General features: G+C 41.3%; 1 protein-coding gene across 1 annotated transcript in view; it reads left to right on the forward strand.

The window, feature by feature from the left end:
* The window catches only part of LOC115099085 (V-type proton ATPase subunit S1-like), a 120,644-nt gene extending 94,469 nt beyond the window's left edge, over nucleotides 1-26,175 (forward strand). The window contains exons 8-10 of the mRNA XM_029616397.1: nucleotides 4,635-4,688; nucleotides 12,208-12,457; nucleotides 23,989-26,175. Of these exons, the coding sequence (XP_029472257.1) occupies nucleotides 4,635-4,688; nucleotides 12,208-12,457; nucleotides 23,989-24,198 (514 nt within the window). The 3' untranslated portion in view covers nucleotides 24,199-26,175. The remainder of the gene's footprint in view (nucleotides 1-4,634; nucleotides 4,689-12,207; nucleotides 12,458-23,988) is intronic.
* The last annotated feature ends 331 nt before the right edge of the window (nucleotides 26,176-26,506 follow it).

Raw genomic sequence — 26,506 nt, forward strand, 5'->3', positions numbered from 1 at the left:
TCTACCTGAAACTTTGTTTTTTTTTCTTCAGTGTAGCTTCTGAGCCACACTCTTTTACAAGCTACCATATTCTTACACCCCTGTGTTCTGTACTTTTTTTAAGAGCCACAGGCCCCCCTGTGTTCTGTACTATGTTTAGAACCACAGGCCCTCTTCACAACTCTTTCTGTATACCAAACAGACACTTTATTGAAGGCTGGGGGGGGGGGGGGGGGGGTGTCTGTGCAAAACTTTAGAAAAAATCCCATGCATATACCATATATGGGAACAAGCAGTGATTCCTACAGGCCTGGAGGCATAAACCAGTCTGACCCTATCCTTTCTTAAAACACTTATCTTTATTATAGCTTCACAATCACTCAACAGTAGAATGTCTTCCCTTCAGAACTGTGTACTTAATTTCTCACAGTTCAGCTTTGTCTCAGCTGTGTTTGGACACCAATATTCTATAGGAGCTGACTTCCTTCTGGAGACCTGGGTCTGGTCTGGTTATCCCCATCTGGAGCCCCCAGTATCTGGTTATGCCCTCTGAGCTCCACCTGCCTCGCAGGATCCCGCCCAGAAAGCATACTCTCCTTAGTGGATTTAAGGTGGACCAGGAGTCTAGCCAGGTCCTGCACAGGTAAATAGGGGAACACTAGGGGCACTCTCTCACATGCCCACAGAATGCCCCCTTTTTATCCGGTTAAATTCTAGCCAGGTAACTAGTTACCCAGCTAAAAGTTAGCCAGATAAGTGCTAAATAAGGCCAGGTAAAGCATTTAGACAGATAACTATTACATTATATGTCTAAATGGCTTTTGAATATGGACCTCCATAGGTTTAGGCATTGCCAAGAGACCATGGACCTGATTTATCAAACAATTTTTCTCACAGACAAAAAACAAGAGAAAATCCTCAATAAAAAATCCCTTAGCTCAACAGGCTGGTAGAAAACAATTTCATGGTCTGCATAACATTCTTATATTTTGAGATATGTCTACAGTATATTTCTGCTAAAGCAGGACAGGGCATAAACCTTTTGAATGAATCTCCACTGGAAATGCGTTCCTTGTGAAATAAAGGCTAGCTTGCTGTATACGTTTCTGGGAGTTAAACAGAAAAACATGTCCCACTGTGTGCATAATTTATGAAACAGGTTACCAGATGGGAATATTGCTTGTGACATGGTGATGTGTTGTTCTGTAAAATATGAAATTGTAATGTTTGCTGAATGTTTTTTAGTGTTTGACTGAAAGGATGGCAAAAATATCTGAGTTGCTTCATGAAATTCCTTTGATGTGTCACCAGTCAACTCACAAAAAAAGCCAAGAACCCCAAAACCCAACTAATATTCTATGAATTGGAGATAACTTTTAAATGCATAGGTGTATTAGTACAAGTTTGAAAAGTGTAAAAGAGTAACACCAGCCTCAAGATTTCAACTCATTGCGCTATCAATTTGTTCACCCTCCACCAGGAACGTTTGCTTTTGAAATTCTTGCTTTGGTTTTCAAACGCCCGTCTTCTCAGCTATGGACTTCTGTTGGATTTTAAAAAGGAATGAACAGGACCTATGGAGAGGCTAGAAATGGTCCTCTTTACTCTGTACCTCACTCTCCTCAAAATGAGCTTCTTCCTGTATCCTGCAGGTTCCCCAGAATATGTTTTTTACAATCTGCTGGAAGAAGAGTGAATGAGATCAAAACTAGCTTGTAAGAACCTATGGCAAATCACCCCCAAATATTGCAGCTATATTACTCTCCTACTGAGAGAGAGAGAGAGACTACCCACATTAAGGACTGAGAGAGAACTTTGATATGGCTTTTTTTTCCTGGGGGCAGAGGGCTAGTTCCCCTCCCATTCTGGGTGCTACATGAATCCCCTTTTGCTTTTTCTTTTAAAAGTAAGGTGGCTCTTCATACGCAATTTGGGGATATTTATTTAATACCTATTGCCTAATAGCTATATTATGTGGTTATAAAATCAATAAAGACCACAGTCTTGTTCTATCTTTCACAAAGTAAGGGCTACTCTGCTGTAATTCCTAAGGATATTCTTTCATGTAAAATGACATAGGAAATGTCAATGACATTTAGGTTGTCGTTTCTTTCATGTTTGTAAACAAAATGAAAAAAATATGAACAAAGTTTCATTTGTTTTTGTTTCCTTTCATTTACATAAAATGTGGAGGAACAGTGACTCTAGATTACTTTGAACCTCCTTCAATTATTGCATGATTTAACTCCACAATATAACCATAAAGACTTCTTAAGCTGGTGTCTTACTCAGTGCAGATTTAAGAACCGCAAGACACAAACTCATCAAAGGTAAGTGTAAAGTTCACTTAAGAGATCTTTATGGTTTTGTTGTGGAGTTAAATCATGCAATAACTGAGGGAGATAGAAAGAAATCTGTTGTCACTGTTCCTCTATGGTTTATGGATTCGTTTTTGAACAGGTGACAGGCTTTCTGTGTTTTGCTTTAGAGTCATTTCATTTCCAGCCTGCCTCATCCTCCCTCCCCCTTCCAATTAAACCCACACTGTAAAAGCCCTGCCACCTTCTCAGCACCCCTCCCCTTAACTGAGATTAAGGGGACGATACAATATAGTGCATCGTCCCCTTGCACTATTTTGCACTAATGCAATATAGTGTACTATATTGTACTAATGCAATATAGTGCATCTAGCTCAGCCCAGCCAGCTTGACACGTGTTTTGGATGAGCTAGAATAACTCCCGAATGCAGTAATGGGATTAGTGCGTCCAAACAAGTGTGATGCTAATAGTGCTCCTCATGGCATGTAAATGCCATGTAGATGAAGCTATTAGCTGTTACACCCAGTGCAAGAAATCGCTGTGTGCGCGATGCACTCTTTTTATCATGGAAAATTTAACACCAGCCCCGGAGCTGGGGTTAATTTTTGCACATGTCAAGAGCTCAACTAAAAAAATCCAAGATATTGCTTTTCTGTGGTTCCTCCTACTTGTCATCACGAAAGAATAAAAAGGCTTGATGGGGAAAAAAAATGTCGGGGCACACAATGTACACAACACTCCAGGCCATGTATATTGTGCGTGTGCATTGTGCCGGTAAATGAGCTGTTGCAGGATAAAACAGGCACTCAGTTTGAGCATCTGTTTTCATAACCAACACACAGCACACGTTTCTGGACACCCAATGCCAAGGATGCGCTAGTGATGCACAATTTGTCCCTAGCGCCTCCTTTTTAGCGCGGCAGCTCACTTGATTATTGCATCGGGCGCCCAGGAGAGGTGAATGTGCGCACGTTGAAAAAAACGGGCGCCTAGTTTGGATGCATGTTTTTGTGCATGAGAGGTCTTGAACGAGTAGATGTGACTCGGTTATTTACACTTTCGAATTAATAGAAGGACTAGGGGGCATTCCATGAAGTTAGCAAGTAACACATTTAAGACTAATCGGAGAAAATTCTTTTTCACTCAACGCACAATAAAGCTCTGAAATTTGTTGCCACAGGAGGTGGTTAGTGCAGTTAGTGTAGCTGGGTTCAAAAAAGGTTTGGATAAGTTCTTGGAGGAGAAGTCCATTAATGGCTATTAATCAATTATACTTAGGGAATAGCCACTGCTATTAATTGCATCAGTAGCATGGGTTCTTCTTAGTGTTTGGGTAATTGCCAGGTTCTTGTGGCCTGGTTTTTGGCCTCTGTTGGAAACAGGATTCTGGGCTTGATGGACCCTTGGTCTGTCCCAGCATGGCAATTTCTTATGTTCTTATATTGCATTGGACCTTAGGTGATTGTTTTAAGAAGTTTGATCTTCCCTAAAGAGTTTTCTGTATAGGCAGGCATCTAGCAAGAATTAATTTTTTTTTTTTTTAGATCAAAGAGTTTGGTAGGTTTATTGAAGTCTGAAATGTTTGCCAAAGTTGATATTTTTTAAGGCAACTGATTATTTGTTTGCATGTTGATTGTATGTTTTTTTATGTTTCTGTGCAGAAATTATATGAATGTTTTAGTTTGTACGTCATCTAGACCGCTAGTCTTAGGTGATAAATCAATTTTATTAAATGAAAATGAAATGAAATAAATGATTCCCAGGGTCTAAATGAGGCAGCAGTCATTCCAGGTGACCCTTGCCCCATTTGGACCTCTAGAATTGAGTAAGATTTAGGGGGTAAGCCGAGAGGGTGGGAGGGAAAAGGGGAAAGCCTTGATGGAGGCTTTTTAAAAAGTTTGTGGTATGAATTTGATCAACAGGAGGTGAGGGTGAGTCAGGCTGGCTGCCAGCTTATAGCCTGTGCTATTGGGAAACACTGTGCACAAAAATAGGCCCCAAAATCTCGAAGAATTTCAACCTATCATTTATTCTGTGGCTAACAGACTGCTACGTTTATTCAACTTATTTAACTAAATCCCTTGCCTGGTCCTGTGCACCCCAATGACTGACAGACTATAGTAACTGCAGTTCCTTGCATGTTCGATTTCTATTTAAATGCATATCTTGTCTCATTTTTCTTTTCCATCTTTAAACTGTACTCCAGAATGCATTTTTTTACCTCATTTCTCTTTAGCTTTAATGTGCACTTTAATTGACATCATAAGGTTTTATAGTAATTATGGTTCACAGAAAGCACCAGCAAGTTATTTCATTAATTGTTTTTCTCCTTTTAGGCTGTCTTTAAGATATAAGAATCCAATGAGTGCAAATGGAAGCTTAGAAGTAAGGTATGATTAATGACTAATTACTTTTGTGAGTACCTAGCAAAGTTTATTATGAGAAAAGATTGGAATGCACAGTATCTCCTGACTCTACCCTATATAGTCTCAATCTTTAATACTTTGATAATCTTACTTGATAGATTTTAGGGATGTGCAGTTAAAATGTTTTTTTTTGTGACAGGTGTTTTTTTTCCTGTTTTGATTTATTTCCTGTTTATTTTGGTTTATGTCATTTACTGAAAGAACAAAAACTCCCTGCCCCCCCCCCCCCAGTGCCAAAACAGCAAAATTATTTATCCCCTCCGGGCTTTCTCCATAAGCTCCTCCCTCCAGAGGTCTCTTATGCCTTCCTGGTTTCTGTGATGTAGAAAAGGGCAGGGGTAGTCCCCAGACACTCCTGCCACACTGGGTCCTGGTTCAAAAATGGCGCTGGATGCCCCTGAGGCTGGTGCCATTTCGTTGTATGGCAGGGCAGGATCCTGGGGATCGCTCCTGCCCCTTTCTACTGCACAGTTCTGAGGATGGAGGAAAAAACTTGGGGGGGGGGGGGGGGGGGAGAGAGAATTTTGCTGTTTTCGTGGCTCTCAAGTTTTGTTTTTGGTTGACTTTCCAAAATATCTGAGTTTGGTTTTTTTTGTTTTGAAACAAAATTAATTGTTTTTAAGGGATGGAACAGTATATATTTGCAAAATACTCTGTACTATGGGTTCCATATTCAAATGCTACATAGCCGAATAAGTCACTTGTCAGGCTAAATAGTTAACGATATAGACAGTGGGCAAGGAAAGGACATAACTGGATGGTGTTACCTAGCTGGCTAATTTAGCCGGATAAGTAGTAATATTCAGATTTATCTGGTTATGGTAACTGGATAAGTTAGATGTAACCCATAGCGGGTCTAGTAAGTCAGATAAGCTTATCCAGCTAACTTTAATACTTATCCTGGTATATTCAGTGGCATTCCCATGTAAGTTAGCAGGATAAGACTTATCCGTCTAACTTACAAAGTCAGATAGCTTTAAATATTGGCCTCTATGTCTCTGTTGCTCTAGTATTTAATATAAACATGAAAATCGACATTATTTCTTCATACATTGGAAAAACTGAAATTGGTATTTATTCGAGCACATTTTCCATATTGAAATAAGCTCAGAATGACAAATATTTCTTTACCCATTTTAAGATCTCTTTGCACTGCTCTGGAATTGAAATGCAGTGATGCGGCATAAAAAATCTTGGCCGGTCGGTTGTGAATGATGTCAGAGATTTAGCTGCTTTCACAGCAGCCAGCGGTATCCCAGCGGCTCCCTGACAGTTACAGTCAAACCAAAGCATTCAAAACCAGCAACACTGGGAGTTAATAAACCATCATTTTAATCAAAATGCCATTCCTCTATGGCATAGAGGAATGGTCTTTTAAAATCAGGTGTTGCAGAACACTCTTCTGGAATAGCTCTGAAATGAACAAAAGAAAAAAAAAAATCAAAACAAGACCCGTCAAGATTAAAGGAGCAAAGAAAGAAGCAGAGAAATGAATCAATGCCTGGACCAGGGAAGTGAAAATTAATATCCAGGACACTGGTATTGCACTGGAATTAGCAGAATCCCCTCCTGCCTTGCACATACCGTAGTCACAATTGTACTTAATCTGCTCCGTACAATAATCTGATTTCTCCATCAGCAATTTTAAGAATTCTTACATATCGTATAGAAATGCGTCAGGAACAAAAAGGTCCTGTGTCCTGTTCATGGTTATTTATATTGTATTCTGTAGCCCAGAATATGGGATTTCATAAACTGGTTACAGTACAGTGACTACCTTTATTGTCTCTCAGTTTATATAGGCCGGTGGTTCACCTGGGTCCACCAAATCAGTCTGGTTTTCTGAAACTCTAGTGGCTAGAGGATGGACATGAGGAAATGGGGTGACCTGTTCTAACTTTAGGTGTAACATTTCTGCATGGGGGTAACCTGCAAGGAACAGCAATTGCAACCCTAAACAATATGCTGGGCAGACTGGATGGACCATTTGGGTCCTTTATCTGTTGTTAGATACTATGTTACTATGTAATAGGCTTGAGAGGTATTTGGATATAACTGGAGAAACGCTGATATAGATTCATTTATTTATTCTTGATATTCCACTTATTACAGAATTTATCATTCTAAGTGGATTACAGAAAATTAAAATTGGTTAAAACTTATAAACACTGCAGATTACTTACTGTACAATAATAGGCTGGGTATGTATTAAAACATTAAGAAAAAAGCAAAAGAAATTAAAAAGCCCCAAATTAAAATTAAAAATTAAAATTAAAAAGCCACCAACAGACTCCCACCCAATACAACACCAAGAAAACAGAGACACCATCTTGTCCACCCATGAAATATAAGCACAACCATGAAACCCATGTTACATCACTCAAGAATTTTTCCAATATATAATAACCAACATCCTTCTGTTAATTCTACCATTGTTACCTACCTTGTTCAACTATTACACTCTCTGTAGAGTGGAGGACCAGAATAGGACCCAAGCCAGACATGATTGCCCCCCTCATCTGTTTTGACGCTGATATGATTACTATGCCTTGCATTGTTTACCTCATTGTAACGAATTTCTGTTAACTATTTAAATTATTTAATCTACTTTGCATTGTTTTGACCTCATTGTTATGCATTCTCTGTTAATTTTAACCCTCTTTCTGCCTCTATTACTCCAGTTTTCTCCCCTCCCTGCCCCAGTTTGCCCCTCCCTATTCAATGTATTTTCTAACCTTTAGTTTGATGTAAACCGATATGATGTTCATACGAATATCGGTATAAAAAAAAAAGCTGTTAAATAAATAAATAAATAGATAGATAAACCCTGATGTTGCTTTGTCCACCTATTATGATTACTGTAAACCGTTATGATGGCGAAACCGAATGACGGTATACAAAACATGTTAAATAGATAAATCTAGAGAAAACATTTTTATACCTCAATATATAATGTGTTTAAAACCCTGATTGATGACATTGCCTCACCTCTAAGAGATATCGTAAATAGTTCCCTGAAAGAGGGAATCGTGCCTACTCCATTAAAAAAACCTGCAGTCCACCCTCTTCGAAAAAAAAAAAAAAAAAAAAGCTCATTTGGATTCATCTGACATTGCTAATTACAGACCAATATCAATCAGTATGGCCCTGTCTAAAATAATTGAAAAGGTGGTTTATAAACAGTTACAAACTTTTTTTTTGTCTGATCAGGACACTCTAAACCAATTTCAATTTGGATTTAAACCCAGTCCACTGAAATCCTCCTTAGTTCTAATTTGGACATCTTACACCGTGGCTTTCATCAGTATAAAGGTTTTATATTTGTTCTTCTTCGTTGCAGCCTTTGATACAATCGATCATAGTATTCTTATTGAGCAGCTGAATGAGGCTGGGATGGCAGGAAATGTTCTCACTTGCTTCCAATCTTATTTATCAAACTGGCATCAACAGGTTTTCTTATGGCAACAGTTCTTCATCTTGGTATTCTGTCACAACTCTGGTCCCACAACGATCCTTTTTGTCAGCTTCTCTTTTCAATATATAATATGTGACCTATTTCTAAGTTGCTATCAGGGTTTGGCTTTCATAATTCATTATACGCTAATGATATTCAGTTTTTCTTTCTGGTTAGTTAGGATATTATTATCATCCTGGGTCTCATTTCTCTCTGTATTAGTGCTATTAAAAATAAGGTTTTTCTACAATAAATTGAGATTCAATGTTTCCAAAACAGAAATTATTAGACATAGGGGTCGATTTTAAAACCGCCGGCGCGTGCAAAAGCCAGGAGATGCGCCGCGTGCATTTTCAGAGCAGCCCGGCCACGCGGCGCATCTCCTGGTATGCACGGAAGAGCCGGGTTTCTGAAAACAGGCGTGCCAAGGGAGGGCCAGGGCAGAGTCTGGGCAGGGCATGGGTGGAGGCGTGTCCAGGTGAAGCCGGGGCACGGAACTTACTGCTGCTCAGGAGAGCAGGTGAGTCCAAAAATAAAAAAAAATTAGAGTAGTTAGGAGGGGTTTAGGGGTCAGGGTGGAGAGGAGAGGAGAAAAGGGAGGCAGGTTAGGAAGGGGGTTAAGGAAGTTCCCTCCCAGTCTGCTTCTTTATTGAAGCAGACTGGGAAGGAACTAGGAAAGACCTAGTCGCATCGGCGCACGTTTGTTGCAAAATTGCCTCCCCCCCTTGCACGCATGAGTTGGCACTCGCACATGCACACCAATATGAAATCACGTGTCCATGTGCGTCTGCTGGACCCCTGTGTGCGGCTTTGAAAATTTACCCTTAAGTCAATGTTTATCTTATTTATTTTATTTATAATTGATTTCGTGTCTGCATACTTCCAGTAGTTCTTAGTAGATTACAAGTGAACATACATATTAAAAGTGAAGCAAACAAAACAGCATAAAATCTTCACCATTCCCTGTAGTTATCTAGGTAGAAGGAGCATCCATTCCTGTATCTTATAAAGTTAACAATTTAGATATTATCCTAGATTCTGAGCTTTCTTTTTTTTAAGTCCCATATCAAGGCAATTGTAAAAAATTTGTTCTTTAAGCTTCGTGTTTTAAGAGAGATTAAGCTGTATCTTGACATATCTGACTTTCAAACAGATTTCCAGGCTTGTGTTCTGATGGAGTTGGATTATTGTAACTCCCATTTATTTAGGATTACCACAATATACCATTAAAGCACTTCAGGTGGTTCAGAACGCCACTGCCAGAATACTGACAGAAACTTCCCGTCATGATCGAATTTCTCCAATACTTCATTCACTTCATTTTCTTTCAGTTGCATGGAGAATTCAATTCAAAATTTTAATGTCAGTGCACAAAGCTTTGAGAAATGATGTTCTGCTCTGTAACAGCTCTCTTTTGAAAATCTATCAACTGCCTAGGGCTTTGCGATCTGCTCAATATACCAATATACCAATTCCTAGACTGGTTAGGCTGCATGAATCCTCCGAAAGAATGTTTACAGTTATGACTGCAGAATCATTATGAAAAGAAAACTGTGTAAAAAACTTTAGGAGGCAGTTGAAGACTTTCTTGTTTTCAGAAGATTATAAGCTAATTTAGAACCTTTTCAATGATATGCTAACCAGTACTGTTCAGTTATGCCCCTGATTTGGGGTGAATATTGATTTGGTAGTCATTTCAGGGAACAATGCTATTTTTTTCTTAGTAGTCACTGTCAATATATTTGAGATTGCTTTTATCTTATGAGCAATGTATGTGTATTTTATAGTATGTTTCTTTTCTTTTAATGTTTTATATGTTTATTTGTTCTATGTATAGTTTTATTATGATGTTCTGTTGTAAGCCACTTTCAAATCTGCATTTAGCGTGAAAGAAAAATATTAAATAAATAGATAAATATAATTCAGAAGAGAATTATAACATCATAAATAAAGTAAACTTAACATAATTACTGAGAGCCATCATGTTTCTACCCATAATACCATGGCAATTATAGATCACTAACCAATATTATTTTATAAAGGAGGCCCTAATTGATTTGTTTTGCTGAAAATAAATTAATTCAATAAACCCTTAATTACTGAAATCCCTTACTTAGTCAAAGGGAATTACTGAAATCCCTTACTTAGTCAAAAGGTATTTCCACAGGATGGCCCAATATGCAGGTATATTTCCGTGCATATGTCCTGTATGCATGCAAGTTTACCTGGACTGCGTGGTTTCCTAAGACATGGCAGTGGGAAGGTGTTTGCACTTACATGTATTCTATTGCATTTTCAAAAGTATGCACCTCAAATTTCCTGAAAAATTGGGTGTGGGTAGTTTTGGTGGGGTAATCTTCAAAGCAGAATTACTATATTTGCATAAGTTTGCTTTGATAACAGTGAGACCAAAACTCAGCAGCTCTCTGGCTGAACAGTTAGCCAGATAAACATATCTGACTGGTCACAGATATTCAGCAGTGCCATTGAATATGTTCCTGATAACTTAGAGTTAGCTGGATAACTGGATAACTTTATCCAGCTAACATTCGACCTGCTCAATAGTAGGCCTAACTTTTATCTATCTAACTTAGAGGGCGATTCATCAAGCTGCAGTAATGCTCTAATGCACGTTATATCGCGTATATCACGCAATATTGCTGCGATAGAGCGCTATTGGGATGATATCACATCATATACATAATTCACATCTCCCTGCTCAGATAACCTCCTCTATTACAATGACTTTCTTTGCTTGCAATTTGCATGCATGAATAATGCAAATGTATATAAAGAAGATCATGCATAGGTAATCCTAGGGAAATAATGTATTGCTGCCCACTGAGAAGGAGGTCAGCCGTGATAAAATAGCTTCACTTATTTGAAATGCATTAAACGTGCAGCGCGAGGCCTGGGACCCTAACATGGGTCCTGAGGCTTCCACTGCACATTTAAAGGGGGCAGGAAAAAAAAAATCCCTGCAAATGGTGAGGTTGAGCAGGGGCAAGGCGAGGCGGCCTGACACCCCCAAAATGTTAAAAATGTAATGCAGCGACACCCTCCCACCCCCTCTCCCCAAACACCATCATGGTCCCAGCACCCCCAGAGCTTAAGACATTAAAAATAGGGTCCTGACTCCACCCCACCGCCCACATCCTTTGTCAAAAAAAAGATAACAGGGTAACAGCCCCCAGGACCCGCCTCCCACATCCCCAAACCTTAATTTAAAGTGAGGTTCTCACATCGGGGCCGGGGTGCCCCTAGCACCCCATTCAGGTGGTATCATTTTCCAAAATGGCACCGACCTGACCTTGCCCCAGCCATGTGACTGGGTAAGCTCCGTGCAGTAGGGGCCTAGACCCTATTGTCTTTTTGTTGATGAGGGAGGGTGGGGCTGGGACCCTATTGTTGACTTGGTGGTAGGTAATGGAAGGGGGCCAGGACCCTAATTTTTATGTTTTAAGCTGGGGGGGGGGGGCGGGGGCAGGGCCATAATGGTCTTTAGGTGGGAGGGGATGGGGGGGGGGGGCTGTTGCCATGCACCTATATTTTTACATTTTTAACATTTTGGGGGTGTTGGGTATCAACTCAACTGGCAGCCTTGGGTTTTGAAATGGGAGTCAGAATCCCTCACCTCTGTCAAGCATCCAGAATGCAGACTGATCTTTATCTAATTCAGAATAAAAGACCATAAATTAAAAACAAGCATACAGAGAAAAACTGAAACCCCCAAGTAGCCGGAGTGGGGGGGAGGGGACAGGGGCAGGAGACAGCATGCCTACAACATTTCTAGCTTGGACTGGTGGTGGCAGTGATTGTCAGGGGTGAGGGAAAAGCAGGAACAGGGAGCGGTGATGGGGACTTTTAAGTACCAGCTCCTTACTCTGCACTGTCCTCAAGCAGCAAGCACATGTGGCTGTTACAGAAAGCATAGGCACCCCTTGGTGACACCCCAGTGCGACCCGACACGCTGGTTGAGAACTACTGCTCTAGCCCGCCAGCAGCTGCAACTTTTGTTTTATTTTGCAGGTTTCTAATGACCAACAAGTTTTATGCGGGATCAGCTCGACACTGGTTCACATTAGACTCTATTCAGATTTTTCAAGACGACGTCAAGGTTGCTGAATTTAATACCTCCATGCCTTCAGCTCCTGCGGAGTATTCATTTCACTGTCAGCTGGTGGGAACCAGCGAGCTGGCTGGTGCAAGACTGGTTTTGAACCCTATCACTAACCAAGGAGTAGAACAAAAATGGGATATTGTCATTTCTGATTTCCAGGTGAGTACCCATCACCAGTCTAGAGGCAATTTCAGGAACTATTACTCCTGCAGCACATATTAGAAACACAGAAACTTGGAATCACAGAATAGAATGGCAGGAAAGGTCTGCAAGGCCCCATTCAGTCAGCCCAATTTACTTCCTGTTTCAGTGACAAGAGACCCAGTTGATTTCTGGATTTTCCTTCATTTCTTCACAACTAAAGTTCTGCTGCACTTTGAAGTCTGTTACTGATTCTGCCTCTACCTCCTCCCACCCCAGGGCCTGTTCCATACATTCACCATCCTCTTTGTGAAAAACTATTTTCTAATGTTATGCTTTGAGCCTCAGATCATGAGACATTGACAAACCCTTTTCATTTCATTTGTCCCTAAGAAAATGATAGAAAGAAAAGTATTAGAATTCAGTAGTCTGTGTATAACATACGGTTACTGATTGCTATATGGTACCTTCCAGGGAACCCTGTACAGCAGGATTGGGCAAATGTTTTGTATACAGAGCTACATTACTGGCTGTCATATGCACCGTGGGGGCCAGGGTTGTCCCCACTGAAGATGCTTGAGCAGGGGAGAAGAACTCAACCCCCACCCAATATTTACTAATATAGGGTGAATTCAGAGGACTTATCTGTCCTGCTGAGCAAACCCAGTACTGTCAGGGAGGCAAGAAAATCATCCAGCTAAGCTTTCCATGGTGGAGGATAACTATTTAGTAATGGTGTGCATTCTTCTGAATGAACTGGAAATTTTAATGAAATTTCCTGTTTCGTTTCAATGTGTTTTTAAAACGAATTGAAAGAAAAGCAAACTAAATTTTATTTATTTTTTTTTGTTTCTTTAAAAAAAAAAGTTTTCTCTGTTGCATCTTTTGATAAAAAATACCTTCTGGGCCCCTTTCCAATACTCAGAAAAATATGGTAAGAGGGTTCATACTTCATGGAGCAGGTATAATCCCTGTTCACTCCTGCCTTGCTGTTTGTATGCTTAGAAATGGCACTGAAGACTGAAAATGGCACCATTGTTAATTTATTCCATGCAAAATGGTGCCAGCCAGGCCCAAACTTAAGCCAGTGCCATTTTGTATGGAAGAAGGGCAGGGGTGACCAAGGATCGCTCCTGCCCCTTGAGAAAAGAAAAATATGATCAGAGGATTCAAGGGAATGAGGAGATTGGAGGGGAAACCTAGGAAAGATGTTTTTCCAGCTCCAATGAGCCTAATATTTTTTTGGTTGTTTTTTTTCTTCTTTTTTAAAAATTGTTTTGTTTTTTTCATTTTAAATTAATAAAATGAAACAAACGATAAACAAAACAAAACAAAATAACATGTCAATGCACACTCCTTGTACTTAGAGTGTCTTTGATGTGTGAGTACCCTGAGGTCCCTCTTGTGAAAGACATAAGTGGTAGGACTTGAACTCCAAGCTGTATGGAAAAAAAAAGTGGGTGCTGGTGTAGTGCCCGTGAAGTTTTGTAATCTGCATGTGTATTGAAGTAGTTTAAGTTGGTTGCCATCGCTCTCTGTGCGACTGGAGCCGTGACAACATCACACAGAAAGTTTTGAGTTTCAATTTGGTGAAGCTCACTGGTGTTTCCATTAACTGCTCAGAATTACGACTTTAAGCACAGAGAGTGAAATTAACCCACACAGTAAACCATACCACTCAATGTCTGTTTCATGAGGCAGAACGAGTTATAAAAGAAGCCAGAGCTGTGAGGAGCCTGATCTCAAGCAGAATCTACATGTTGTCTTAGATCTCGGATTCTGTAAATGGGACACACACACTGGGGAAAACTGGAAATCAGGACACCATGGGGGGTGGCAATTTTCATAAAAGGCTCTGGAGTGTTGCTAAGGCTGACGCCATCCAGATCTGCAAGTTAACCCTTTCTTCTTTCAGGTCTCCTCTCCGTGGCGACACGAACTTCCCCTAAACAAATGCGGGGGCCTGTGCACCAGTGCTTGCACGCTCCCAGCAGGCCCCGCTTTTGCTGCAGTGCTCAAGGGGCTGAGACCTGACAAGGATTAGTTGGCCTAAGAAGAGAGGAGACCTGCAGTGGGGCAGCAAGGGAAGAGGGAAAGATCTGGGCATGGGCTTTGCAATCTCTGATTTCTGGGGGGTGACTCCCCTCCTCCCGTACCCAGACATGGATTTAGGAGTTTGGTGCCCCCCCCCAGCCCCCTGTCACCCCCCCCCCCCCTTCCTCGAGGTTGAACAAAAGGAGCAGAAGGTCTTTAAGACACAAGCCCCTGGTTTCCTGTGGCAGCTTAGGCTGGATTCTGTGGGAACATTTTAAACATTCTAAAATGAAAACATTTCTTTTACATTACATTATAAAATACATTTGTTTTACAGTGTATGTTTCAGTATAATTTATTTTATTTTTATTGGCGAAGAAAAGTAATCTCTACTATCAGTACAGGGAGGAGACCTCAGAGACGGGGAGAGGAAGGGAGAAAGATCAGGAATGGGGTAAGGAGGAGTGCGAGAAGGAAAGAGGACTAGGCATGGGGAGGAGGGGAGTTTTTAATTATTGCATGTGATTATTTTTACCTTTATTCCTCTTCTATACTGTAAGTTCTATCATCTCTAAAACTTTTTTTATGAAGTAATACTGTTATTATAATGTATTTATTATTATGTACTTATTGTATCTTTTCTCTTTTATAACTACTTTTATTGATTTTTGAACATTGTGTAAACCGTTATGATGGATTTTATCTTAATGACGGTATATAAAACCTGGAAAATAAATAAATGAAGATTAGGAAACTGGGATGGGGAAGAAGAGGGAGAGAGAGGTAAGTTCTTGAATTGAGAAAGAGGAGGAGGGAATAGGAAGGGTTAGGGGAGTGGGTCCCAGGATCTGGGGAGAAGGGAGAGGTAGGAAGGGAGCTTCCAGGATTTGGGGGACAGAATCCAAGATGAAGGGAGGGAGGATTTGAATTGCAGAGGGTGGGGAGAGAGGAGGGAGGTGTCCTTCCCATGCTCTGGTCCTGCTCCTTCCTGCATCCCCTCTTTAACACCCCACCCAATATGACACACCCATACACTTGGCACCACTCCCTTCTCTCTCTCACACATACACACAGGCATTGCCTTCTACCCTTGTTCCCCTCTCTCTCACACAGCCCATCCTCTTCTCATCCTCCAATTACTCTGCCCCTCCTAATCTCCCCAGAATGATCCTTTTTTGTTCTGTCTGCTGCAGGCTCACTCCCCGACTCCTCTCCTGTTGCCTGAACACTGCCTGGGAGGGGAGGAGCTGGAGCGGGAAGCAGAGGGCTCTTCTCTGCTGAGGGAGATTCAGCACAGCTGAAAGGCAGCAGGTTTTTGCCACCTCAGGAACAGGCCTAGTGGACCTATTGACAAATCCAGGCCTGCCCGCACTCGCCATTATTTCTACCCCCTCGATCCATACCCTTTAATGATTTCTGGGGGCCCCCCCCCCCCCCCTGCCATTGCCATTGTAAATCCGTCCCGGCTTTTACCGGCATACAGGGTGGTTCATTTCCAAAGTGCAGATTTCTATGGATAAAGCACTGTTTTGCCTCTGAAAATGGCTTTGCAAATTTCTCTCCAAGTATGTAGCGCTGATGACAGAGTTTGTTGTTTGACAAGTGATATATGAATAAGGGCTTGCAACTTGCTTTGTATTATTCTGTGATGCAGAGTAGTATAATGTGACCAAAGAAGTGCCCAGATGGAGCTTTTTTGTAAGCCTTTGTTTTATGTCTTATCCAATAACATGCAAATTACTCTGTTTCCAAAAAGGTGCTGGACAGGGAAACGCATTCAGTTGTGTTTCACTGTAACAAAATAAAATTGCCCATGTATCTAAAGGCATAGTCATTCCCTGGATCATTGCAGCTATCTTTGAAATAAGCATGCTTTCAACTTCAGTGCATCTTAGTGGAACTAGTCATATATTATTTATTAGAAAAAAATAATAATGCATTTCCCAGTTGAAGTAGAAGGAATGTGAATAACTCTTTCATTTCATGAATTGTTTCCATCCCCTAATCATACTGGACTCAATTCTCAATTCACCCAAATGCGCTTTTTTTTTTTTTTTGCCTTTGGAGAGAAATAGGACAAAAAAAAAAAACAAACAACCTCCTGAACAACAACTTCTGTAAAATCTAATCTTTGGGAAATATTCTGCAAAAAAAAAAAAAAAAAGAAATGTCTGGCATGGCAGAGAAAAGATGTTTGGAGTGTGCAGGTAAAGGAGTCACCATAGATGCTCCATCTGCAGGCAGGTTTTCAGGCACTGATTCACCCATAAAGATTACATAACATGATTTCTATTCACCTCTGGTAGTCCTGAGACCTGAATGTAGTGTTACTGCTGTAGCACGTCTTCTGGTTTTTATCCTTGAAAGCTGGGGTAACACTCAGTCCCAGGGCTTAGTGCCTTCACATTCTGACAGCCACGGGGCGTAGGCTAACCTAAATGGGAGGGGGAGGATAGACCTCCAGAGTTCAAGGTGGCGGGGTTGAACTTTAATTTGACTATTCGGTCTTCTATCGATAGCTCAAAAATATCTGGAGCTTTTCAAATAGCACATAGGACGAAGCTACACCACCTCCTTGAGACATTTGGCCTAGTGGGCAGTTGGAGATTTAAGTTCTACTCAGGGACTGGTGCTAGCATTTTTGCTGCCCTGTGCAAACAATTACTGTGCTGTCCCCCTCCCCCCCATCTCCCAGTTCATCTCCCTCCAGTAATCTAAACTTTAAAATCTGACATTTCTCCCCACCCAGGTCTACCCCCTCTACTCTGGAACCCATGGCTAGTCAAGGGTATTACAAGTCATGGGCGAACTTTAAAGGCCCATACGCACGTACAATTAGAAATTATGTATTTATAATAACAGATTTTATATTAAAAAGAACATTCTGGGGTAGATTTTTTAAAAAAGCGCGATCGCGTACTTTTGTTGGCGCAGCAGGCGCCAACAAAAGTACGCTGGATTTTATAAGATACGTGCATAGCCGCGCGTATCTTATAAAATCCTGGATCGGCGCGCGCAAGGCTGCCGATTTTGGGCAGCCTGCGTGCGCCGAGCCGCACAGCCTGCCTCCGTTCCCCTACCTAACCCACCCTCCCGGCCCTATCTAAACCCCCCCCTTACCTTTGTCCCTAGATTTACGCCTGCTAGAAGCAGACGTAAATCTACGCGCGCCAGCGGACTGCTGGCGCGCAGTCATCCGACCCGGGGGCTGGTCCGGAGGCCTGGACCACGCCTCCGGGCCGGTGCCACGTCCCCGGTCCCGCCCCTGAAATGCCGCATCATCTGGCCCCGCCCCGACACGCCCCCTTCAAAAAACCCCGGGCCAGGGTGTGTTTGTAGAAGAAAAGGATCTGAGTAGGAGAGCCCAAGGGCAGAGCCATAGCCAGGCAATTTGGCGCCTATGGCCAAGAGAAAAGCTGCGCCCTCATCCATTCTACAAAACATGACACAATGAGTAAGGTGACTTTCTCTTGCTCCTCCATCCCAGCTTGTCACATCCTTCCTACACACAATTAAAAATTATACATTTATAATAACAGATTTTACACGAAAATGATATTCAAAGTACAGTCTTCTGAGATAAAATATCACTTATAATATGATTGTTTTATTTACATGCAATGCAGTGGTGCCAACCAGAAAATCGTGCAAAAAAGCAAAACAGACACTTCGGACCCATATAATATTAGGCCTAATGTAACACACTATGGGCATGGGCTTGGCTCTCTGAAAGCCACAAGAAAACAATACACTTTCTATATCGAAATAGCACTAACTGCCAGCACTCAAATAGCAACAACCCTACCTATGAAAAGTTGACAATGCACAACAGGCCCTAAAATACTAAAATACCACCTATTAGGAAAACAGAACAAGCCAAGCTTCTATAGATCTCTACACAGAAACTATACACTAGCAGAATACCTCACCTCGGTCACACATGCAGAATACAGACAGGTCCTCACCCAAATACAGAATGAACAGACCAGGAAATGGAAATGGAAAAGTGCAGACAAAAATTGAACTGGAAATCACAAGAAGCCAGAAAACAGACACACCCAATAATTAAAACACTTAAGGATGTTTAAAAATTCCCTGCTTTCCATACCTGGGAACTTTTGATTTCCATAATGCCCTGAGATTGTCATGATTTAGCAGGAAGAGAGAAATGAAGTTTGTTGCACGCAAATTTTGTGCTCTCTTTCTCACACACACATATGCGCTCTCTCACAGACACATATGCGCTCTCCCACATACATATGCTCTTCCTCAATCTTTCTCTCATACAAACACACATACACTCTCTTTCTCTCCCCTATGAACAGCTCCCCTATGAGGAAAGACTAAAGAGGTTAGGACTTTTCAGCTTGGAGAAGAGACGGCTGAGGGGGATATGATAGAGTTGTTTAAAATCATGAGAGGTCTAGAACGGGTAGATGTGAATCGGTTATTTACTCTTTCGGATAGTAGAAAGACTAGGGGGCACTCCATGAAGTTAGCATAGGGCACATTTAAAACTAATCGGAGAAAGTTCTTTTTTACTCAACGCACAATTAAACTCTGGAATTTGTTGCCAGAGGATGTGGTTAGTGCAGTTAGTATAGATGTGTTTAAAAAAGGATTGGATAAGTTCTTGGAGGAGAAGTTCATTACCTGCTATTAAGTTCACTTAGAGAATAGCCACTGCCATTAGCAATGATAACATGGAATAGACTTAGTTTTTGGGTACTTGCCAGGTTCTTATGGCCTGGATTGGCCACTGTTGGAAACAGGATGCTGGGCTCGATGGACCCTTGGTCTGACCCAGTATGGCATGTTCTTATGTTCTTATGTTCTCTCCTTCTCTCTCACACACATACTCATGCCCACACATACACACATGCATGCACAAACATGCTCTCTCATTCTCTCACACATGTTCTCTCACACATACTCTCATTCTCCCACACTCTCAGACATATACACATGATGTCTTTCTCACACACACAGGCTCCCCTTCTCTCGCTCTCTCATACACACTCTAACTCCCCCCTCTTGAAATAACAGCAGCAATCTCCTTCATCCCTCGCAGCCAACAGGACTACTTCTTGTGGTCAAGTTGGTCGACCCAGCTCTGGCTTAGAGCTCCTTCCTGCAGAGAAGATCATGACAGTCTTCCTCCTTCTCAGGCCTCGCCGACAATTCTGGCAGGGCTGCAGCATTGCTCCTCCTCTCCAGGCCCTACTGATGATTATACTATGGTGCCCTTTGGGTAGCAGCACCTATGGCCTCAGCCATATTGGCCTTAGGCATATTACAGCTCTGCCCAAGGGGATCCCTCCCCCATTCTCCAGTGCCTAGGTCTCCATTACCCTCCCCACCAAGAATGTCTATGAATGCTGAAGTCCCATATGTGTCCAGCACAGAAAGGATGGTGGTGTATAGATGGCTGGAACAGCCTTATAAGCAAACTGGTGGAGGTAAGAACAAGAGAGAGCATGTGATAGTCACTGAGGAACTTTAGTTGTAAGAAAGTGAAAGTAAAATTGAGTAGAAACTGCAGATTTGCAACAGAAAGGCAAATGAGCAGCGACTGGGTGAATTCATCTTGTGGTCTTTATCTACTGTCATTTTCTCTGTTTTGATTCAGAGTAGGGGGCAGGTGTATGGAGAGGGTTTATGTGACCTCTTCAGAATATCCAAGGCCTCTGAAAAACATTGAGCCTGATGTAACCCCTGTGATGGTAGAACATGGATAACAGTTCCAGAGGTCATATCTCACACTTCTCTTTTAGATGGACACTGTAGCTATTCCCTTAGATTTATTTTCCTTTCAAGGCCCTCACATTCCTCTTTACTTTGCCCATAGTTAAGTCTCTTGCACACAGCACTGATAATCTCAGCAGTAGAGAATAATGAAATCACTACTCAGGAAGACCATAAGAATTGTTTGGTGGTTTCTGACATTTCTCTTTTACTGCTAAGGTGCAAGGATGATTTAAAGTCTTTAAAGCTGTGCACTTCATTTTTAAGATGATACAAGTACTTTTAGTAAGTTTGTGACGTCTTACAGTCCTGGATTCTGGTGAGCTCAGGGTCCTCTGTTGCAAGAAGGGAATCTCTTCCTTTAGATTGAAGAATAAAATTAAAGTAATCCTAACTGAGTCCAAAATGATTTGGCACAGCAAACTCAAGTAAGTTAAAGAAGGCATGAGAGGGTGAAAAGAAACTCTCATCCAAAACAAAAAGTCTGCATGGAGCTTAAAGTTAAGAGCTATAAAAATGAGAGCAGAGCACAGGACCAAGGATCCATGAGAGTAAGATGGTGATCTCTCTAGGGGACAGTTCCATTGCTTGACCCCACATGGGGGATCTGCACACCCAACAAACTACCAATCAAATGGTATAATCCTGATCAAGTATTAGTAGGATCCCTACACTGATATTCAGCAGTGCAGCAAGACAGTAAAAGTGCTGCTTAATATACCCTGGTAAAGTTAACTTCACACCAGTCAGACCTATCTGGATATCATTAGCTGGACAGTGCTAGTAAATATCAATGCCCTCCAGCTAAGGTTTTGCTGTGCCCCTCCCCCCCCCCCCCCCAGAAAGCCTCCAACCTCGCCTTTTCTTGTACAGATACATTTTATCTAGGGGACATTTTTAAAAACAAAGATTTGTCCCAGTAACTCATGAAGTTACCTAGAGAAGTCTTTTAAATAGTGACCTCACTGTTTTTAACATAAAATGTGATTATTTTCATTCACCTAAGTCAGCAAATATATTTTGGCCGTAAATTTTTCTAAGTCCCAAGTTCTTTAGGTGAATTGAGGTCGCTGTAAGTTTTTGCTCCTTCAGTGAACCAAACTGTACATTGGGAGGAGATTACAATTAATTCAGGACTAGCAGGTCTCCAAAATTGTAAAATCATGCATTTCTTTTACAGACTTTTTTTTTTCTTTAGCTTTAAAGAGGTCTTTAAAACATTTGTATTGCTTATTGAAATGTGTGAAAAATTTCTAGCTGGCTCCCTGCCTATATATCAATTCTCTGTTAAACATATCTCACTTTTTAGAGCAAATATATTCTAGTATTAATCCCTAAATAGCATGTTGATTCACCTCGGCACCTGCAGCCTCCTAAGATCAGCGCTACCCATTAGGTCACACTATGTTGCTCGTTTGAAAATATACACTTGTTCCAAGAATGCACAAGGCAGAGGAAGAAAAACAATGTCAGCCTTCCAAGCTATCAGCCAGTCATCATGTGCCTGGACAAGTAAAATGTGCCACAACCCTCTTAGAACTTTGAAAATCTGGTCCGGAGAACTCCTTCAGGAGCTGGAAGAACACGGGCCAGATTTGAGCTTAGGCAATCCAGGCACATGCCCAGGGTGCCCAAAAGCTGGCCCTCCCCATGCTGCTGATTCATTTCCCAGGGACGGGAAATCCCCCTCTCCTTGTTCTCTGCCTGTGGGCGCTGTAATCCTGAATCCAGCCCTGTCAAGAACGTGATTTTTTTCAACATTAATGTTCTAGCTAAAGTGCTAGCTACAAATACTTGGCAGATGTACAGCCAATAAATCTCCCTTGCAAGAGATACGAATATATCACAATAGAGAGGTGCAGACAGTTCAATGCAAAGGACTTCAGCATGCAGAATTAACGATGCATGTAATACCAACACGTACCAATTCCAAACCGTCTGGCTCTTAGTAAAACAAAGATGAAATCAGCAAATGATCTGCACACTGCAATGCTTCACTGGAGAGCCAAGCAGCAGGTTCTGCTCCAGTGTCACTCACAGAGTGCAAGGCGAGGTAAAAATTTGGACAGCAGCAGTTAATGCAGCTGCTACATGGAAACAAGTGAAAAAAATCCCACACAGTCCAGACTCTACTGAAAAGCCATTAAAAGGTCTCCAGGTTAGAAGGAAGGCAGGCAGTACTCTTTTTGCATAATTAAGCGGTCCTTATTCCCGTGTATTCATTAAAGGGACAACTTTGTAGCCTCACATGGAACTTGGAGGCCTGCAGGTACAGCATGGAGTGGTGGAATAGCCTAGTGGGCTGAGAACCAGCCAAGTGAGGGTTCAGATCCTGCTTCTCCCGCTGATGCTTCTTGTGACCTAGGACAAGTCACTTCCCTCTCCATTGCCTCAGGTGCTGCTTACATATTTAGCCATCTTGGCCAGGGAAATAACTACAGTATCTTAATTGTAATTAAATCTAAAATCCAAATGCAAAGTACCTGTGGGCTTGGCAATCACTGCAAAGTCTGCACATAATCAGCCTATGGAGGTTTCAAACTGAAATCCCTGGTCAGGGTGTCTGCCCTTCCTGTGCCCCAGCCTTACCGCTGCTCTTAGCCACAGAGGGGGAGGGCACTTTTATTAGATGGCATCAAACCAAAAAAACAACATGCAAGTCAGTGCACACTGTCTTAACTGAATGCAAATCTATCTTGTGCATATTCATGGAGGACAATCCTGAAAACCCAACCCATTTCTGGCCCTTGTGTACTGAAGGTGAATACTGAATACCACTGTTGTAGGCCCTTTGCGGATTTTCGATGAAGGGTCGGGCTGCTTGTATTCATTTCTTTATGGGTAGTTTTCAGCGGCTGCTATGTCCTGCAAGAGAACTGTTGAGTTCTCTTAATCTTGACCGACCTGCCATTTGCTTTATAAGGGCCTTATTAAATATACATTTTATTCCATAGCTACAGAATGGGGAAAAAAATCCTTTTTTAGACAAAGCCCAGTATGGTCACTTGCTAATCCGACCGCATTCATTACCGGTTGGGTCTTAAAATCATACTTCTTGAGACTTTACCGGGACTTTCAGGAACCTCAATTTGGAGGATTTTTTATACTAAAGAAAAAGGACTACTTTCTCTAAATAAAATTGAAAAAGTTCTTGTTATTTTTCTTTTTAGAAACTGGAGTTCTACCATTTCATTGGCTGCTGAAACATGAAAATGCTTCAAAGTCTGAATTCAGGATATTTTCCGACTTTCAAAATTTAGGTTCCAATTAAATCAGTGGGATCCACAACCTAAATAATATCTACTGACTCTTTTTTTTTTGCACAATTGTTGCAAATATTTTTTATTTGACTCCAGCTTAATAAATGTGTTAACAATTTATTAAGCTGGACAATTGAAAATCTGACAATTTGAAAATCTACCCCTATAATGAGCATTTCTTGAATATAATCAGGATCATTTTCAAAGGGACTTCTGTGGGTAAAACAGTGCTTTGCCCTCAGAAATAGCCCATTAGAGACTTACCCGCCAGATATATGCATAAAATTACGCACATACACCCCATATGCACGTCATTTTATGAGCATAGTGGAAAGGAGAACTTAGGAGAATGGAGATGCTTTAAGTATGAAAATAAAGCTGCCACCTTACCCACCAGACTCCCGTTTTCCAAAGCAAAGAATTGCAGGCTGATTAAATTATATTTATGCGAAAGGGGTTCTAAATGTCTCTGTTTGGCTTACCCTCTCTTCTTTTTTTTTTTAATCGTAGATTCAAGGATTCAACATTAAAAACAACCAGTTTTCCTATGCGAGTGACTGTGCATCATTCTTTACCCCTGCAATATGGATGGGCCTTGTGACATCAATCATTTTATTGTGGATCCTTGCGTATGGCATCTTCATGATCATGCGTCTTTCAACAAATGATAAATTTGATGATCCAAAAGGCCAAACGCTGTCTGTTCCTCAGACAGATTAGCAGCATGCTGCATTGCTTGTAGGTGGTTGCATACAATGGTCACAGTCAACCATCTATTCTTTAGATAATATTTTGCATTTTTTTTTAGTTTAGACAGCCCTGCTGAGACTTGATTGGTCTGTCAGTATGCCACCAAAAGGACCAGATGACCCTTGGGATCCCAATTGACCAGTTGATGCTCTGGCAGAAGGACTGGGGTGGGGGGTGCACAAGGTGCCATGGGTTCCTGATCACCTTGCCACAGGTGACAAATAAGCAATATGTTTAACATTGCAGTTTTCTAAAGAGCTGGAGAATATTTAATATGGTGGTTACTTACAGTTTAAATACATTTCCTTTCATTTAAATGCATTTTAGAATTGGCCTTTCCTTTTATTTTCGTAAATTTTTAAGGACACATATATATGATGCTATTTAATCTATTGGGTCACTTGCTTAGTGTCACACGCTTTCTCATTAAGAGGATAACTTTAAAACATGCACACATGCGCCCTTATATGCATATATAGGGTGGGCGTGCTCATGCGTGTAAACTTTGAGGGGTAGATTTTAATGACCACGCCGATTTTATAACATGCGCGTGCCGGCCGGGGTTACATGCGTGACTGGGCCCCTCTGAAGTTGGGCGCAGCATGCGCAAGGCCCGGCCACGCACATAAACCCCCGTTTTTTGCGTGTGTGGGGTTTTAAAATTCGGCCGTATGTGTGCAACTATGTAAAATACGTTTAAATCTACCCCAACATGTTAGCATATCTAAAAGATACATGGCATGTATTTTCAATTCAACATAACCGGATAAGCAGAGTCTTTTGAGACTTATCCGGCTAAGTGGTAACAAAGCCACCACTTACCAGGAGAAGTCAAAATGTATCCGTATAAGTGGCGCATATCTCCTATATGCGTGCATTTATGCTCCTAACTTTAGAAGAGGAAATCTAACTTGCATATTTTCCTTAACACTTGTCGGCTTTTCCACATGTAAGTCATCAAATTTCATAACATGCGAGCGTTAAGGAAATTACCAGTTTTAACAATTGGTCCCCCAGTTTGCCCAGTCTATCTCTAGGTCATCGAGAGCCTCCTGGTTCTTCAGCCTGAATTCCCCCCCCCCCCCCCCCCCCAGTTTATCCTGGCCCCTTACCCAGTCTGCATTTGGCTATGAAGAATTTTATTCTGACTTACACCAGATAATTAGCAGTGTAAATTTACATGTCACTTTGGCAAGTTACAAAATAGCGACGCATGCGCGTAAATGCCGGCCCCACTCCGGAACCTCCCTGGCCTGCCCCTTTTTTTTATACAAGCAAATTTATTCACGCAGCATTACTTGCACATGTATGTCTAAGGTTTATAAAACAGCATTTACGCAGATATTTGTTGATTGTGTGCGCATCTGCTAGTTTGAACGCACTCATCTCTTTGACAATTCACCTTTTAGTGAATTGTTTTTCAGAGTGTTAGTACAATTCATATGAATGATAGGACTAGTCTACGAAAATTATGTGATTGGCAATGGAATTCCCCATTGGATTTTTGTTTGATGCAATCTAAAATTCAAGCTTATCTGACACAATTTTTTTAAAAACATTGTTGCCCTATATTATATTTTTCTTATACAAATGATCAGAAAGTAGAGCGGCACAGAGCAGAGGCTAAGAACCAGGAAGTAAGAGTTCAGATTCCGCTGCTGTTCCTTGTGATCTTGGGCACGTCTCGTCAGCTTCCATTGCCTCGGGTACAAATTTAGAGGTGAATTTTTAAAATAATTACATTCATAAAATATGCATGTATATGTTATTTTATACTCTAAAACAAAAAGGGTCTCCTTTGCTCAGACTGTTAGTCAAAGAATAATAACATAAGATATGACATACTGGGTCAGGCCAAGAGTCCATCAAGCCCAGTATCCTGCGTCCAACAGAGGCCAATCCAAGTCACAAGTACCTGGCAAGTACCCAAACATTAAACGAATAGATCCCAAGCTACTAATCCTTATTGATTAAAAGCAGTTTATGGACTTCTGCTCTAGGAATTTATCCAAATCTTTTTAAACCCAGCTACACTAACTCCCTTAACCACACCTTCTGGCAATGAATTCCAGAGTTTAATTGTGCGTTGAGTGAAAAATAATTTTCTCCAATTTGTTTTAAATGAGCTACTTGCTAACTTCATGGATTGCCCCCTAGTCCTTGTATTATCCGAAAGAGTAAATAGCCAATTCACATTTACCCATTCAAGTCCTTTCATGATTTTGTAGACCTCTATCATATCCCACCATAGCTGTCTCTTCTCCAAGCTGAACAGGCC

The sequence above is a fragment of the Rhinatrema bivittatum genome, chromosome 9, assembly GCF_901001135.1.
Source record: "Rhinatrema bivittatum chromosome 9, aRhiBiv1.1, whole genome shotgun sequence".
NCBI lineage: Eukaryota > Metazoa > Chordata > Amphibia > Gymnophiona > Rhinatrematidae > Rhinatrema > Rhinatrema bivittatum.